The sequence below is a fragment of the Atractosteus spatula genome, chromosome 9, assembly GCF_055471065.1.
Source record: "Atractosteus spatula isolate fAtrSpa1 chromosome 9, fAtrSpa1.hap1, whole genome shotgun sequence".
In the NCBI taxonomy this organism is placed as follows: Eukaryota; Metazoa; Chordata; class Actinopteri; order Semionotiformes; family Lepisosteidae; genus Atractosteus; species Atractosteus spatula.
Genome location: NC_142714.1, coordinates 47,677,976 through 47,695,820, shown reverse-complemented (window position 1 = coordinate 47,695,820; position 17,845 = coordinate 47,677,976). Strand labels below are relative to the sequence as shown.

The window sequence follows — 17,845 nt, the reverse complement described above, 5'->3', positions numbered from 1 at the left end:
GCATGCACATTTTGAATATTGTGAACCATACTTTCTCATACTGATCTTTACTTTCTGGTTTGTCCAAAATATGCCTCTTCATATACAGACACTCCACTCAATTCATGTGGCTAAAAATGAAACACATTTCTCCAATTCTTCTCTTTACCATGCAAACTAAATAAACCCTTCCATATATAAGAGTCTTACTTTCTGCAAAATTACACGTCAAGGGTTTCGATAATCAACACACTATGCCAATCACATGATGATGATGTGATGCTGACAGCAGGAAGCTGCTCTTGAAAGGGATCTAGGTGTTTTTAATAGATTCTTCTCTGTTGACATCAAGGTAATCAGGCAAAGCAATACAAATTCAGAGTACATGTGTGGAATTTAAATTCAGCTTTCTGATGCACTAGCAAGACCACAGAATACTGTGGTCAGTTTTGGCTAGCATAACACAGCAAGGATATTGTAGCCTTAGAAAGAATTCAAAAAGCAACAGGAATGCTCTGGTCTCAGGGCGTGTCATATATGGACAGGTTAAATGAGCTTAAGCTCTTCAGGCTAGAAGATAGTAGAGAGAAGATTTGATGTAAGTACAAACGATCCTAAGGATGCAGGACCAGAACTGGAAACTGAAATGGATTTAATTTAGGATGCAAAGTAGCAATTGCTTCTTTGAAATTAAATTCTGGTGTCACGTAAGACACTAAACTTCAAAAAGACCAATGACCTGTTCTCATTTTCACGCTTTCTTTCTTTCTTTCCAAAGTCAAGTCACATTCCTGTTAGTTTTTCAGGAAGTTCAGACTGCACATCCAGTCCTTTAAAGTTAGATACATTTCCAAGCAAGATTCCTTTTAAAATATCACGCAAAATTTGCAGAATTAATACGTTATAAACATAAGTCCTACTGCCATCATAATGGGAGTTATTGCCTTTAAAAGGAAATTCAACTTACAAAGTTTTCACGGTGTAAACCTGGCAATAATGTTCAAAATTAACAATGCTTTCACCAAGGTAACGTAGATGTTTAGGAAAATAAAAGCTCAAAGGCTATGTGTTCTGGGAGGAATGTAGATGAGAAACATTGCTGTAGGTTTGTCTTGGATTGTGTAATTCTAGACCACAAATAAAAACAGTCAGATCTTCCCTGTGGTTAGGTTTCCAGCACCACAAGAGTGTCAGGCAGTGCTCGAGAACTGAAGACGTGCAAGTTTTCAGGTCAAAAGGTGTGAAGATGGACTGACAGCACACTATGCTCTGCCCTGTCCTGCAGGTGAGTGAGGACGGAAGCTTGTAGTTGTGTTTTCCAAAATGGCAGCCAGCGCGTCTCCACTTGTCCCTCCCCTTGTCACACAGAAACCCTGTCAGGGTGGTGCCTAACAGGACCAGCCCCTGAGTCACCATCACAGTCCCGACCTGACATTCCTGCCTGCTTGCCTGGGACTGCTCTGTGCATCAGCTTCCCAGAGCAATTCTAAGAATTCTAATCAGCCTCACCTCAAAACACAAAAGCAGAACCAAGCATAACAATGTATCGAAAGAAAAGTCATACATATGCCTCAGGGGTCACAGTGACAGTGTACCGGTGTCAAAATCAAACTTAAAAGCTCATAAACCATTGTGCTTGAGTCCCATGAAGCTGCTTTTAGATGTTAACGTAATCAGCACTGAATATGTCCCGGACACCTGTGGCGAGGTAGATCAGGACAGTTGACTCTGACACTGCAACAATGTCCACTAAAACACATCTCTGCTCACTTGAAAAATTCACATGGGGTAGCAGTAAAAAAGGCCAACTGAATGCATGTGTGGAATCTGAATCCAGGGAAGTTATGCTTAAGGTTTGTAATGCAGTAGTGAGACCTCACTTAGAATACTGTATATAAGAATATGAGATCCTAAAGGGTAAAGGTACAGTTAACCCAGGGGACTTAAGTTTCACCTTCAGCAGCAAAACAAGGGTGCAGGGTCAAAAATGGAAGCTGAATTGATTCTTAATTAATTAAAAATTAATTTAGGATGGATCAGGAGAAATGCTTTTTTACTCAGAGTTGTGGGTGACTGGAACAGGATTGGGCAAACACTGGGCAGGTTAAAGAAACAGCCGGGTGAGATTTTAATAACACAACCTGCTCTGAATATGTTACCGAGACCTTGGGCACCTCTTATCAAAGCTCTATATAAAATAAAGGATATTACAATGTCAAATACAACATTTTTCTGTCCATCTGAAATAGGCACACGAGACAGAGACCCGCTGCATTCCTGCAGCTTGAGAGGCATAGGAAAATACGGATGGTGGATCGTACTGCCCTGAATGACGATCACTCTGACTGTCGCTTTGCCCTGTTAGACCACAAGCCAGGCCAGGGCCGTCTCCCACGAAGAAGGAGGATTTGCCTAAAAGGGATTAATGACAGGGGTGAGGTGGGATCTCTCTTTTTCTAACCTGTGACAGTTAGCATGATCAACTTTCTTTCTGCACTTGAACCAGCGCCATCTCTGTCATGCTACTGTATGTTTGGGGCCAGATCTGTTTAGACTTGTGGAACAATGTGAAGCTTTCTGGGGAGAAACGGGCGTTACAATACGTTGCACTAGAAGCAAAACATGTACAGTCTCTTCATATAGTATAGTATTTGTCTTTTAAAATCCACAAAAACTGATTTATAGGGAACAGATGTACTGTACATGGCTGTGTGCGAAATTAGACATTGTGCATTGTTCATCAGTGTTTCTTCTTCTTGGGATCAAGAAGGTTGGACTAACATGGGTAAGGAAAGGTGCTCAGGAATTTTTGGGTAGCATCACATTTCAGCATGCTTTTAAAAATGTAGTTGGACATAAGAACCAACTACATTTATTTTGAATCCATAGTTCCCCTCCCTACACATCTCTACACCTTCATTTGAACCACGCTAAAGTAACTGTTTTGTGACAGTGAAGTGATATCATGCCTTAAATATTACTTTGACGTATTTCCATCTACTACATTACTGACCTGTGCCAATAGAGTCAGATTTCAAGGTTGCAGATCCACGCCAGGCTCCAACCTGTCAGCCTGTGAATAGCAGTACTGTAGAAGATCCCCCACCTTCTTTTTTTAAACATGGGAGATCTTAGCTCAATTACTCATATTGCATCAAAGGTACAATTGAAAATCACTACACAAAATTTATTTCAGACCATGTCCTATTCACTGCATTTGTCTTTGGCTTTGTTTAACATCTCACACGCGGCCAGACCCATATTGACTTCTTCAATGGATTCTTTCCGAGTCCTTTTCCCTACGTCTCCGCTCGGCACTAAAATTGCATAGTCGGCGCTCGGCCCAGCGCTCACCACCAAGTATCGTCACTAAACAAAGCAAAAGGAGTTCCAGAAAGTTCGGGGACAGCAGGGCCACGCAGAACTGTCCCACAGGTTGGGCCACACTCGAAAGATTCAAAACAGGAAGGGCTTGATTAAGCTGTCCTTTTCTAAAGAAAGAAAAACCCCTTTTGCTTTCACTATGTAGAGAGCAAACACATTCAGACTGCGATTTGGAACAAAACATTCTACAGCCGTGAGAGGAGAGAGAAGTGTGAGATGTGAATAACATCGTGATTTGTGTTGTTTACAGCTAGACATCAAGTATATTAAAACTGCTAAGTATTAATAAGTCTGTGCTTAAACAGCCATACAAGACACCCCACTCAAGAGAATGGAAACATCACAAGGGTGCAGTACTCACTGGAGTTAAGAGCTGGGCAGACACATGCATCTTGATTCACTGACACCAGTCAGCATTCATTTAATATTAGATAGTCCAGACTAGTGCTTGGCAGGTTCATCAATGCCATTGTACTTTCTACTGCAACAAACAATACTTGGCTAATGAGTAAATACAAAAAAGTGTTATTTATAATCACCACTACGCGCACTGAGGAAAGGAAAAAAATAGGAATTTTCGTTCCTGTGAATTCTGAATGAAGCACTGAACAATTTTAGCACAAAGTCCCCACATTTTAATTTCGCTTTATTAACTCTGTATCCTAACCTTTTGTTTGCCTTTTTATTGCTTCCTCCATAGTGGGAAGTGTTATTTTTGTGTTTGATGTGCTTTTCAGACAGATGTGTTGGCTTCTCCAGAACTGCTCAACGTTGCGACGCACAACAGTTCTCGACTGATCGTTTGCCAGTGATTCCGAACTGTGTGGCTCTAAAGAAATACCAATACACTGGAAAAGCTGGCAGATGGCAACTATTTGAGCTCTGGTGCTGTGTGGGGTCACAGATGCGGACTGTGTTGACAGTGCAGTGTATCGTAATGCACTACATTTACTGACTAAACTTAAATATTCAGCAAACCCCCATTCCTTCTGACAGAAAACTCTAATCCCTGCATATTAAAGTAACACTAACTGCTGTTTCTGTGGGAGTCTCTTCAATGCAATCCAGAGCACAAAAACCTAAGAACAAAACATGCTTCTGTCCTTTTGTGTCTTGTGTTTCCCAGAAATAAGCAGGTTTGTGCAAGACGGGTCCTTTTTCTAAGCACAGGGGAGGTCAGAGGCTTTAACAATGACATGAGGGGAAATTTGCCATTGCACAAATCCCAGCCAGGCTTGACACTTGATCGGAAACCCAGACCCTCTGGGTTTCTGCTCTGCCTTCACCTCCTTCCTGGGAATACTACAGGTAACCGCCAACCTCCCAGTGCTGAAGAACTCCCTTGATCAGACATTAGCAGGAAGCTAATCTTTTCAATCCACTTCAATTATCTTCCCCACCATTCGGCTCATCATTTTCTATATGAAATTGTTAACAACTAACACCAAAAGGGAATTTCCCATTCTTTTTCTCTCTGCATGCTTGCTTGCCAACTGTCAGTTGCTCACATTTAAAAAGCCTCAGGAATTTACCTACAGTATAACCTTAAACCCACCCTGCCTGTCTTCCCAGCCTGCGCTTGGCTGTTAAGGGAAAGGGAGGAATTTAATCTTTTGCACAGAAAACATTTCCTGATGTGGGCTCTCTCCCCTCACAGGGCAGTTCTTCTCCTGCTCACTCTTTCGCAGTTCTGCCTTCCATTCGGCTTGCTGAGAGACCCACAACACGTAATTGAATCCTCATTAAAAACGAGACTTGCTCAACACTTATAGAGTTCACTTCAAAAGAGGCTTAATTATGAGCCTGTTCTTGACTAAAGCAAATATGTAAAGCTATACTTCTGTGCTGGGATTTTGGTAGTCAGTTACCTTTTTGTGGTAATAATAAACTTCCTCCTAAAAGTTTTTTTCACCGTACTCTCACGATGCATTGACCAAATTTCATTTTTATTCTAAATGCCATGAATAACTGTGTAAAGAAACACAACAGACATTTTTAGGGGAAGAGGTTGTTCCAGGAAACGCAGATACACGGGGAACCAGAAGAAAGGAGATTTTCTAACCTGAGATTTGGTGGCTGACAAGAAGTTAACACAAATTAACTTCCTTATACTGTAAAGTTGGAGTCCCAAAACCTCTCAGAGCTAATATGTAATTTTATATATCTGATTACAGTGTCGTGAGAACCAGTTAAAGGTTAATGAGATTTAATAAAGAAAGGCCAAAACACAGTACTAAGAAGAGCATGGAATAAACCTTTACCTGTTCCTTTGCAGCCTATGTATGCTGACGCAGCTATCCACCTGAACCTCTAAGAAGGACACACTGTGAAAGCACAGTCAACATGGGTTTAAAAGAAATCACAGCACAAGTACCCAATTGTCGTGGAAATTCACTGTTGTAGATTTCCATACAGGCCACCCCATTAACCAATTGTAAAATTGGATATAAAAATATATACAGGATATTTTTACAATTGAAAAGCTATCAATAAATTACACTACAAATACAGGACCTTGACTGTATGTACAATAAAAAATGATGTGCTGTACATGTATGCAGTCAATGGGATATTTCACTGCACATCTGGCCAGTCTCTAGTGTCATAGGCTTCTTTTAGTTTTAAAGGGATTTGAACATCTTTGCCAGGAGTCCTGCTCTGACCCTTTCTGTTCCTTTGTCTACACTTTACAATCGTGCCAACTAATGCCAGAAGGAGCAGGGAGGCCACGATCATGCTGAGGCCAAGGAGGAATACAACCTGGCACTTCTCAGTATCGGAGGCGTTGCTAATGCACATGGTTTGTATCTGGGCAGAGGGCTGTATGAGCTGGATGTTTTCGGGGACGCCTTTCAAACTGCAGGGGCCCCCGGTGTCGTTCACCTGCAGGTTGACCCACACTGTGGCCTGCAGGGAGGTCGGCCTGCCGCCGTCCCGGACTGATACAAAGAGGTGGTGGAAGCCGTAGTCGGCTTCCTGAAGTCGCCTGGCCAGGGTGATGTTTCCCAAGGAGTGGTCGATCTGGAACGGGCTGGGCCCTGGGGGCTCGCAAGCAATGATGAAGTAAGAGATAACGGAGTTGATCCCGGCATCCGCGTCGACTGCGTAGATCTCGGCAATGGCGGAGCCTGGTGGAGTGCCGGGCGGCACCGTCAGGCAGGACAGGTTGGTGGCGGGCAGAAGCACTCTGGGAGGGTTGTCATTGATGTCCAGGACGAACACCGTGACTTTGGCAGTGGCGGAAAGGGAAGGGCTCCCGTGGTCCCGCGCCACAATCCAGACCTCGTGCCGGTCCTGCTTCTCCCGGTCGACCTCAGCCGCGCAGCGTAGCGTCCCGTGCACGTTGTCCATCACGAACGGGCTTCTGTCATTCAGGAGTGATACCTCCACCCTGCCGTTTGCCCCCGAGTCCCGGTCCGTCACGTTTATTACCCCCACCTCCCCGAACGTAGGGAAATTCTCAGGGATGAAGAATATAAACTCGGAGGTGATGAAGGCTGGTCTGTTGTCGTTCTGGTCCAGCACCTGGATCATCACGGTGACGCTGGTTTGGAGAGGTGGGGAGCCCTGATCCCTCGCATGCACAGTAAGACTGTAAAACTCCTTGTGCTCCCGGTCTAGAACAGATGACACTGACAGCTCTCCCGTTACCTTATTGATGCTAAACATGGGTGGGGTGTTTGGCCCCAGCGAGTAAGTCACCTCTCCGTTCTGCTGGCTGTCTGCGTCAGTTGCCGTCAGTTGTATGAGAATCGTTCCCGGCTTGTTGTTCTCCTCAATGGCAACCTCAAAGCGACTTTGGCGGAACCAGGGAGCGTTATCGTTAATGTCTTCCACACTGACTTGAATCTGCTTCTTGTGGTAAATACTGGAGTCCTTGGCGTCACTGGCCACGATGACAATGTTGTGCTGCCTTTCTTGTTCAAAGTCCAAGGGCCTGGAGGTAACTAAAAGATACTTTCCTTGTTGTGGCTTTATAACAAAAGGGGTTTCCCCTTCAATGTATGGTGAGCCTTTGATCCTGTCAGGGTTTTTCACTTCCAAAAGGGCTATGGCCGTGTTGACTGGCTCATTCTCTTTCAGCACCACCATCTGATCCTGGTGCTTAGCTATATACCTGACTTCCATCACTGGTTGCTGGCTTGCCACCGGGACCACAGACACAATAACGTCTGTATCATCAGGGGGGCAGTGTGGGCCACTTGCCCAGATTTTGAGCAAATGCTCAGAAGTGATACTTCTGTTGATGATTCTGGACAAGGTGATGACTCCAGAGTTGCTGTCCAAGTTGAACATTGCCCTTGCTGCCTCAGAGACCTTGTGACTAAAGGAGTAGGTGATTTTGGCATTGGAACCCAGGTCACGGTCAGTGGCAAGCACGCGGGCCACCTCAGAGCCAATGGGCATGTTGTCAGGGATGGAAACAGTAATGGGGCCAGCAGAGGTGAACTCAGGGCAGTTATCATTGGAGTCCTGCACCTGCACAACCAATGTCGTGCTTCCTGTTAGACGTGGGGTTCCTCCATCGACGGCGATGAGGGTCATCTGATGAATATTCTGGATTTCCCGGTCCAGCAGGTTCTTAACAACCACAACTGGCGCTGATCCTTCAGAAACCACACTGAAAAAGCCATCATCCCCCTCCAGTTGGTACATCACTGTCCCGTTACTGCCTGCATCCAGATCTACTGCATGGTGGTCCAGCTCAAACCTTGTTCCCACGGCAACATCCTCCGAGATGGAAAGTTGGACGATGCTCTCCTGGAAGTGAGGTGCGTTGTCGTTAATGTCCTCGATGACCATTTGTATCTTTATTATCTCAGCACCGGGGTTTATTAAAGCATCCAACAGCAGCTGGCACTGCCCTGTCTGGTGCTCGGCTGGGCACTGTGACTCTCTGTCGATGGCGCGTGAGGTGGCGTACAAGTCACCAGTGCTCTGGTCAACTCTCACGCGCTCTTCCGCTGTAAGGAGCTGGTATGAGGGCTTCTGTCCCGGTGGTAAGAGTGTGGATGGCTGTTGGCTGATCGTGCCAAGTTTGACACCTTCCCGCTGCTCCTCTTCTACATGGAGAGTAATTTGAGGAGCAGCTCTATTGTGGCCAATCTGGGTCAACAGGAGAATGCAAAAGCAGTTCTAAAAAACAAAATCAAAAGAGAAAAAAAGTGTGAGCAGTATTAGATCCCTATGCATTTCGCTCCTATTGTTACCATTTGAAAAATCTCTGGCATAGGTTATAAGGAGCACCAGTGATAACATCCCCAAATCAGCTCTTACAATGTACGGTAAGTGAAATCTACAGTATCTCACACTCCTTGTCTTGTCTTTGTATGACAGGTAATTGTGGTTTTGCTTGCATTTTGGAATCACAAAAATACAAAACCTACAAATCAAATCAAATCAAATCAAATCAAATCAAAGTTTATTTATCACATGCACAACAATACGGCGTGCAGCAGTAGTTGCTGGCAATGAAATATCTTTTTCTGCGAGCTCACAAAAATTACAAGAATCACAAAAATTCACAAAAACACAAAAATCACAAAATTGAGGTTACATTTTTGAAATTGAATAAAACTCAATGTGAGTAGAGCTGTTATGTGTCCATGGTATATGCAATATGTACATGTAGTGCAGTTATGCTGAATACAGTGAAAACTGTGTGTCCATGTAGCCATTACGGGTAATTTGCTAAAGGAGCTGCAGGTTGGCTATTTAGCAGTCTTATTGCCTGGAGGTAGAAGCTGTTCCGTAGACTGTTGGACTTGGACCGAATGCTTTGGTACCGTTTACCAGACGGTAGGAGGGAAAACAGTTTGTGACTGGGATGACTGGGGTCCTTGAGAATGGACCTGGCCTTCTTCAGACATCTAGCTGAGTAGATCTCCTGGATGCTTGGTAGCTCACAGCTGGTGATAAGCTGCGCTTATCAATAATGACCACTGTAATTTAATTAAAGTATTTAATTTCTCTCCTCATCATTAAAAGAAAGAGAGTCATCTTTGCATTTAAATAAACTATTCCCCTGTGAGTTTTTCTTTTTGTTCTTAATATTTCTAGTTACACTTCCTTACAAGGGCTAAAGATTCATGTACTGTATAAGCCCTTAACACACCTTAATATATGATGAGAATATTAATACAGTGTCCATAAGATGGAGATAAGTGACCATTACTATTAATTGCATGACAATTAACTATTAAAGTAGTTGTTGAAGCAGTGAATAGTGAAGTAAAGTGTTTAATTATTATTAACAAAAGGCCTGCATTTCTGAAAAAATAAGTCTGAAACAAAAATATGTATAAAAATGACATATTGCTTAATTTTAAAGAAACCCTTATCTTTTTAACCATTTCAGAATCATACAAATATTTCATGCACAAGAAGCAACAGGCATAAAAATTCAACACGTTTCATCTGGTCGGGAACAATTCATACATAATAATTATTAAAACGCCAATCAGCTATACAGTTTGAATCCTTGAATGACAGTACTTGGGAGTACTTGAATGAATGAGCTATTGACATGCACAACATTGCATTAGTGTTTTCTTGACAAATATAAATGTAAATACTAAGAAAAGATTTGGAAGAGCCTCTTTAAGACAGAGAGAAATGTAATTCACTTGACAGATTCTGTTACCCTGAAGGAAAAAAGTGGGTGGCTATATTAGTGGGCATTCCTGACTAGATTTTCCAGTATGATCAAGGAAACACACAGCAAAATGTGTTTTTCTTATTTTAACCAAACCTTTTAACCTTTATGTGTGTTCACATAAAGAATGGGACTATCTTTCTTAATAACAGAAGCTGGGCCTGACTCATCAAACATACTTTGGAAACTTTCAGATCCATGTCATTCACAGCTAAAAGACTAATGGAGAAACCCTCCACCCGTAGCAGAAATATCACATACAGCAATGCCAAAAGACAGGAGGTTTTAAAAATCAATTACCAATTTGAAAGACCTCTGGAAAGCCTTCTTGAATACTTGGGGCCTGTTTGAAAAAGTGATACTAGGATTTTCTATTCATAATAAATATTGATATTACAGTTTTTTGTTTTTAATCAAAATTATTTGCAAAGTGAAATGTGTTTATTTACTTTTAGGCTGTTTTAAATCTTAAAAAATCTTCTAATGTCAGCAGTAGAGCTGTATGAATAGCAGGATGTACAGTACAATGTAAGCAGCAAAAAAAACCTCTCTTGTAAGCTGATTAGCTCAAAAAGGTGTTTGTTTTGTTTTCTGTGACCAGATGCAATAAAAATGTGTTTTTGAATAGACCTTCTGTAACCTTTAATCCAGACATACTTAAGAGAGCACTTAGGCAAATATTGTGTTTGTGTTTGCTCATCCATTAAGTGTCAGCACTTGGTTTAGCAGTTGTGATTTCAAGTGCTCGGTACCACTTAAACATATCACAGGGAGCTACTGACATCACCTAAACCCCAACTGGATTTTAAACAGCATTTCCAGTCCCACTCCTCTGGTGACATTCTTCAATTGCATGCCTCTTATCATGCACTACAGACAAGTAGAGCAGCAAAAGCTGATATCTGTGTTGCTATATATGTTTTAATTTCAGATTCACCTGATAAAATGGCAATGACTGGAGTAAGAACAATTGAAAAGCTGAATGTGTATCTCTTTATGCGCAGTCAAAAAAAATGATTCTAGCTACAGACATTCCTATTAGAAAGTTCTTTATTTTTTCAGCTATCAGACTGACAGATTGATCTGGGCAATAACTTCGAACATTTTTTTCAAAGCATCACAGGAGCTTCTGTGCAGAATCTTATTGGAAGCTGGGCACCAGTGCTCTGTTCATATTAAAGGCATTTCAGTAGTGGTCAGCTTAAACATGGGGAACGTTAAGTCTTGTTTTTCTCAGGACCAAGACCAAGAACACCTATTGGAATGCATGAGTTTACTTAAAAGTTTCCTGTACAGGACATCTCTTGTATTTTACATTTGTTTTCATTCTTCTCTGCCTGCTTTCCAAAACATTTTGGCTTGCTTTTCAATCTAGGCGATGAAAGACAGGCCAAACAGTTGCAGATGAAACATCTCTCTATATATAAGCTTTCAGGATGGGTTTATCCACATAATGTAAAAATGTCTATGAAATGAAAACTGCACATAGGAATCAGATTCATTCCTTTTTGTCTGCCTAGGAAGGTTTTGTGCTCATTTACTTTTTTTTTCCTACGGCTTCCCTAACTTAAGACTACTTAGGTTATAATAACAGCATAAAAATAAAACTGACCTGAAACAGCGTGAATTTCCAGCTTTGCTATTTCGCTCTTTGGTTTCTCCTGTCACTCAGCTTTGCTATTATCTAAAACACATCAACTTTCATTTTGACTTCACTGAGCAGCTCAGTTGTAGTCTAAGGAAAGGACTTTAAAAAAAAATTCTGCCGTAGCCAATACTCCTGGTGATAGTATGTTCAGTCTTAATGTTCAAACACATTGCCTCACTTACTAGTAATTGCTATACCAATTCACCTGACTCTTCTAAGATTTATTCAGTATTTTAATGAACTGCTAACAAGGAGAAATTAAAGCAAGCCCTTTTTACACAGATCTGGAGTGACCAAGCTGACCACTCCTGAGTTCACTGACCTGAAGCAGCTGTGTCCAGCACATATCCACACGTGTCCTGTGGGCCATTCCTTCCGGACATGTTCTCAGTGCCAGTGCCATGCAGCGTCTCTCTGCCTGGAGAGCGCGGAGCCTGAGGGGAGGAGCTCCTCTGATAATGCACACCTCCACTTTCAGGTGTGGACTGTAATGATTACACTCTGCATACCATTAAAATGCAAGTAATGCAGGCAACATGGGCTTGTGGGCACTTCACCAATGTCAGCAACAAGTCCATGCAAGTTTAATGTCTGCACATGCATGTTTCATGCCTGTGTGTGCATGCACGTCTGTGCATTTATTGTCTCAGTTTAATATTTGAGCATGTACGCTAGAGTACAATCTGTGTGTGGATGCATTTTTAATGTTTAATTTACACATCTTAGTTTATGTGTTTAAAATGCATGTATGTTTAATGCAAAGTCTGCTTCACACAAGAGAGAGGAATGTAATATTTTGTACAAAATGCTATTTTTTCTATCTTGAGAAAAACACGTTTTGAATTTGGCAACACTAAAAAGAAACCATGTGTAAACACTTTTTTTTTGACTTAACATTTTTCGGGCTGCTCGTGATGTTTTAACGGTCATTATCGTACGCAAATGTTTTTGCTTTTTATTTGAGAAAACCCTTTAGAAGTAAAGATTTGGTGAATTCCGCCACAGGGTGTCAAACAATGAGAAAACTGACATCTGCTGTTCTGACCTTGGTTCTACTGTACTCATCAGTCTCCTTTGTTGCTTGAAAGAAAAGCTTTTTAAGTTAAAGGTAAAGACTTAAGCCTACTGCTGTGGTCAGAGATGCCCTACTGATAATCAGAAAAATACATTACAGTCACTGAAGAGAGGCAGATAATATTAACACATTAGAAACATGACCATGTTTGAGTGAGTGAGGAGGGCAGCTGAGTATTTCTAATGATTTTATCACTGAAATGTTTTGAGGTCTGCCCGCTTTAAGGCATCCATTCCCATCCTGAAATCCACAGGAAGAGATAAGATATTAATCACATCTTAAAACACTTAAACAGTGAGAACCTACACAAACAAACCACACTTAAATGATCTCAGCTCTGCTTTACTGTTGAGCGCTAGCATGGGTGTCATAGACATACCATTGTCTTTAAGACAGGTCTGCCTCCAGGGCAGTTTTGTCTTGAACATACCTGGAAATCCAAACTCAGACATCAGGCAGAAGTTATACTCCGGAGAGTATAACATAACTGGAGCACTCAAGTGACTGACATTTACCATCATGTAAACTGGTCCTGTCAGATCTTAAATGCTAAGAAAGTCTGGCTGTGGCCAGTACTGCGAAGGGAGACCTCTAAGGAAAAGCAGGTTGCTGGTGTTAGTGGACCAGTAGGTGGTGGTATTCTCTCCATGTCAGAGTTTCCAAACTAACGCCCCAGGACGATGACAGGGGACACTGCTGCAGAATGTGTTGTCCTTTGGATGATATTGAAGTGAGGTCAAGACTACTTAGCTGTTAAAGATCCCATGGTACTGTATGAGCATGGGTGACCCCTTATACAAGAGTCCAGACCCCCTAACCTCTTCTTTGGATTGCTAACCCTACAGTATATCACTAATCTTCCAAACAGCAGCACATCTGTATAAAGCAAAGAAGATCTCAATCTATGCAGACGTGCATACGCTTGAAAAGAAAGAGATTTGTAGGACATCAGAATGGAGCCTCCTGTATTAGAAGACAGAGAGCTGACAAAGTGATTTCCCTATGAGCAGTAAAAACCAATCTTTTTGTCAATTCTGTATTCAGTTATGGAGGAGAGCACTCACAGACGGCACAGCCGGGGGCAGTCAGGCTAATCCTCTTCATTCTGGAATGAAGGTATCCTGCCCCACTGTGCCTTCAAAAACAACCTAGCTGTGTCTGATTGTGTAAAGTACATTAGGTATTTATGGTAATTGAGCAATAAGCATTAAAGGTGCAGACAGATCTCTTAAACCATTAATCTAGACAATAAACAACAGATTTTTTTTATCTAAGGACGTTTGTGTTAATGTGATGAGTATGTGCTATCCATATTTCACCTCTTTCGAGACTGCTAAACATCGCTCTCTACCAGTAGATTCATTCATTGCAAAATACTTTCATACATTCACAGATCACGAGCTTGTATCTTGGTGACATACAAATATGTAGGAATCAGCTCTTTCACGGACCCTGTCACGACACCTGCCTGCCTTCTCTTTCCAACCACTAATCTCCCAGTCTCCCCTGCTGAGGCCTGCAGTTTTCCTGTCCTGCTCCGCACAGAGTTTGTGTGTGTGTCAGGACTAGGGCTTTAAACAGAAACGGGGGAAAAATGTAGTGCCTGTCACACACCTGCAATTCTCTATTGAAATACAAAACCGAACAGAACCCCACAGAGCAAAAGAACTTTGCACTAACAGGAGACTAGAAGAGGCAAGTAAAGAAAACCATGTAACAGCTAGGCAGCCAGGGGTTCCCTTTGAACAAAGAGCCAGCTGTCAATCATTCTTGCGTGGTGGACAGGGAACAGGAAGTGCAGGGAAGCAGGTGCATGAAAACTATTGGCCGGCTGTGCAACTTGTCAGTATAATGCTTTTCTCCCTCCTGGATCTGGTCCAGTTGCAGCTGCTTTACTTGATATCTTGGCTCAGGTCGCTGGATGTGAGTGTCAGCGGTATCTCATCTTCCCATCTGCAAAGAACCCCTTTAGACGGGTTCTAAGAATTTTGCTTTGCAAAAATATCCTAAATGAATCTCAAAAAGTGAATTGTGAAATGTTTATTGGGTTTTGGGATTAAGGGATTCACATCACTGGAGGATTCTCTGTGAGGCTGTGCAGATTATCAAGAACTGTCAAGTCTCCCAAGGTGATGTCTGCCTCCTGCCACCTTGTGGTCAAAGTAAAAAATTGCCAGAGCCTCCCTTTACAGGACTGTATGACAGGTTACAGGGTTGTACAACTGTGAGGTTCAGCTTCCTCATGTGCAAAACACAAATATCTGTTTTTTTAATAGTTTTATTCAGATTTATTTGTGCTTCTCCATCTTAAATATTTTTTATTTCTATTTTTATTTTTTCTATTATCTTTCTATTCTTTTTTTCAATTCTATCTGCTCTGCCTTATTGCGACATGGTCTGCACTGCACTTACATCAATGTGCAGTTATTACATACAGATAGTAAAAATGTTAACTATATATGCCAGATAGGAGACATTGACTTCGTACAAGCTACATCATCATTAGTAGCTTTTTCTAGGCATTGTGGAGAAGCAATAAAAAGGTCAAAATTGTTATATAATTTTTCACACTAGTAAACATAATTTTATAAAAAACTTTGCCATAAGATGTTAGGATACCATAAAACCTCAGGAAAAAGAGAAAAAACAAACTTAGACAAAATATATAAGCTTAAAATGCACAATGCACAAAACAAATCCATAACAATATCAGATTAAAGAAGAAATTTTAGGGTGATATTTAAAAAGAGGCATAGATCCAAAATTTATAGCAAGGAGAGTTATGTTACAATTGTACAATATCTTAGTAAGGTCTTATATAAACTGTGTGCAGAATTTTGGAAATCCAAAGAAGAGTGACCAGGTGTTTCCCGTTTTTAGAAACAGGGAACCAACATTCCCAAACCAAGCTTGAAAATACCCTGTACAATGTCTGCCGTGAACATACAATAACAGAACTATCTGTAACTGACAGGCTTACACCGACAAGCTAGTCTAAAAATCTTTTTAGTCCTGAACAGAGAAGATTGTGGGGAAGGTGGGGGGGGGGGGGCAGATTTTAGTACACAAAACCCCAGCTACAAAAAGAGGCATTGCAGCTCGTAAAATAGTTCAAAGAGGATTGGCCAAACATCTTCTCAGGCATAATAAAATGACCTACCCTTTAAGGGAAAAAGAATGGAATGACTTTTGTTTTGAACAGGGAAGACTACATGGTGATTTAAGGCTTTAAGCTGCAATTTAAGTTCAGCAGTGAAACCTGAACCAGAGGAAACAAGTGGAAAGTGCATTCAAGAATGAGAACAGTAGGGTCTTCCTGGCACAAAGGGTTGTGGGTGTCTGGAACAAGCTGCTCACCCATTGCATTGTTAAGTTGGTGCATAACCAGACTATAAACCATCTAAAACAGACACTGGCTGGCTGTGTGGAGTGGTTCATTTATCAGAGAATAATTAAACTTTACTTTCACTAAAGTAAGATGAAGTGTAAAACGGGCTTTATTTTTGCCTGAAAAAAAAATCTGTTGCGTGTAAAACGAGAGATGGAACTCACAGATGTTTTTTCCTGTGCACACGACGTTGTAATACCTAAGAGGAAGGCTGTTTCATTTTAAAGGATTTAATGCATAAAGCTTAAAGCATCAATACATTGTTCTACTCCAATACAGTGTCTTTGACATACCATTTTCTCTAAGACAGGTCTGCCTCCAAGGTAGTTTTGTTGTGTTTGTCTAAACTTCTGCCTAGGAACTCCACACTGAAATTGTTCAGCCAATAGCACAGTTTACGTTGACAAGTGACACCTGATGAATGTGGCATTTCCAGTCATCATTACCTAGGGCCACTTCTCTTGCTTTGTATATACATATGTCAGTGGCACGCTGCTATAGATTACAAAATTAAATTGTCAGCTGACTTCACAGTTATCGATTGATTGCGATCATTGATCTCTTAAGCCTAGGGCCTTCTGAAAGAATATAAAGTATGACTTTAATGACCATTGATTTTTCATCTTCCTCGTAGGGCCGTAACTAGGCTTCTAAAACAAAGTAGATAATAAAATGTAGATAAACAGATAAACAGTATAGAGAGGCAGGCAGATAGATGCTACATGTTTTTACAGGGTGTTGTCAGCCATGGTCCGAGGGAGCCCCCATCTGGTTGCTTACAGCTCCCCTGTTTCTACAGATGCGCAACGCCAGTGAGATGCTAAAGCACACCAGCAATCTGTTCAACCTCCAGCAGCCATATCATCCTGCAACTCACCACTGGCAGCCCACTGAAGCTCAGTGGTTGTGATCCTGGATGGGAGACCTCCTGGGAAAGATAAGGTTGCTGTTGGAAGAGGTGTTAGTGGGACCAGTAGGGGGCCTTGTGGTCTAATGCCCTGGTATAGTGAGGGGTAAAAAGGTGATGTCCTTTGGATAAGATGTAAAACTTAGGTCTTGACTCTCTGCAGTCATTAAAAATAGCAGGGCAATTTCTTGTAAAGGGCAGTGGTGTTAACCTGTTGTCCTGGCCAAAATTTCCCCTGTTCTTTATAATCCTAATAACCCCCATCTAATAATTGCCTTCATCACTCTGTTCTCCTCCCCTCTGAGAGCTGGTGTGTGGGGAGCGATCTGGTGCACTCTGGCTGCTGTTGCATCATCCAGGTGGGGCTGCACATTGGTAGTGGTGGAGGGAAGTCGCCATTACCTGTAAAGCGCTTTGATGATGATGATGATGATGATTAGCTGAAAGGAGCTGAAAAGATACAACAACTCAGACTGTGGTCCCAAATCAGGTCTAAATTTAGTTTTTATGGTGACCTAAACTTCCTTCTGCACTGGGGCTGCCCAGGACCAGAGCTGGAAACCCCTACAAAAGAACTTTCTTTGAACCCTCCAATCTCACCAGAGCCCCGCCCAACACAGGCGCGACCCACTAACAGCAAGGCGGTTAGTGTGAAAAGCAACTGAAATCGTTGGACGATAGCAAATCTATCATCATTGCGCTCGGTAATTCCACCATGTTACTCGAAGAAAGTGAAACATTGCGCAACTGAAACACCCATCTCATTTAAATCAAACTATTAAGTTAAAATACAGTACAATTAAAGCCAA

General features: G+C 41.8%; 1 protein-coding gene across 1 annotated transcript; it reads right to left on the bottom strand.

Moving 5' to 3' along the window:
• Positions 1 to 5,552: 5,552 nt before the first annotated feature.
• Positions 5,553 to 12,073, bottom strand: pcdh20l (protocadherin 20-like). The gene is made up of 2 exons (XM_088925606.1): positions 11,989 to 12,073; positions 5,553 to 8,499 (listed from the first exon to the last, which is right to left on the bottom strand). Exons 1-2 carry the CDS (start codon positions 12,067 to 12,069, stop codon positions 5,938 to 5,940), a joined length of 2,643 nt encoding a protein of 880 aa, XP_088781732.1. The 5' UTR covers positions 12,070 to 12,073; the 3' UTR covers positions 5,553 to 5,937.
• Between the last annotated feature and the right edge of the window lie 5,772 nt (positions 12,074 to 17,845).

Coding starts and splice junctions, on each gene's coding strand:
- pcdh20l (XM_088925606.1), bottom strand. CDS start 12,069: ATGGCACTGGCACTGAGAACATGTCCGGAAGGAATGGCCCACAGGACA. Junction 8,500..11,988: donor GCTGGACACAGCTGCTTCAG/GTCAGTGAACTC, acceptor TTTGTTTTTTAG/AACTGCTTTTGCATTCTCCT.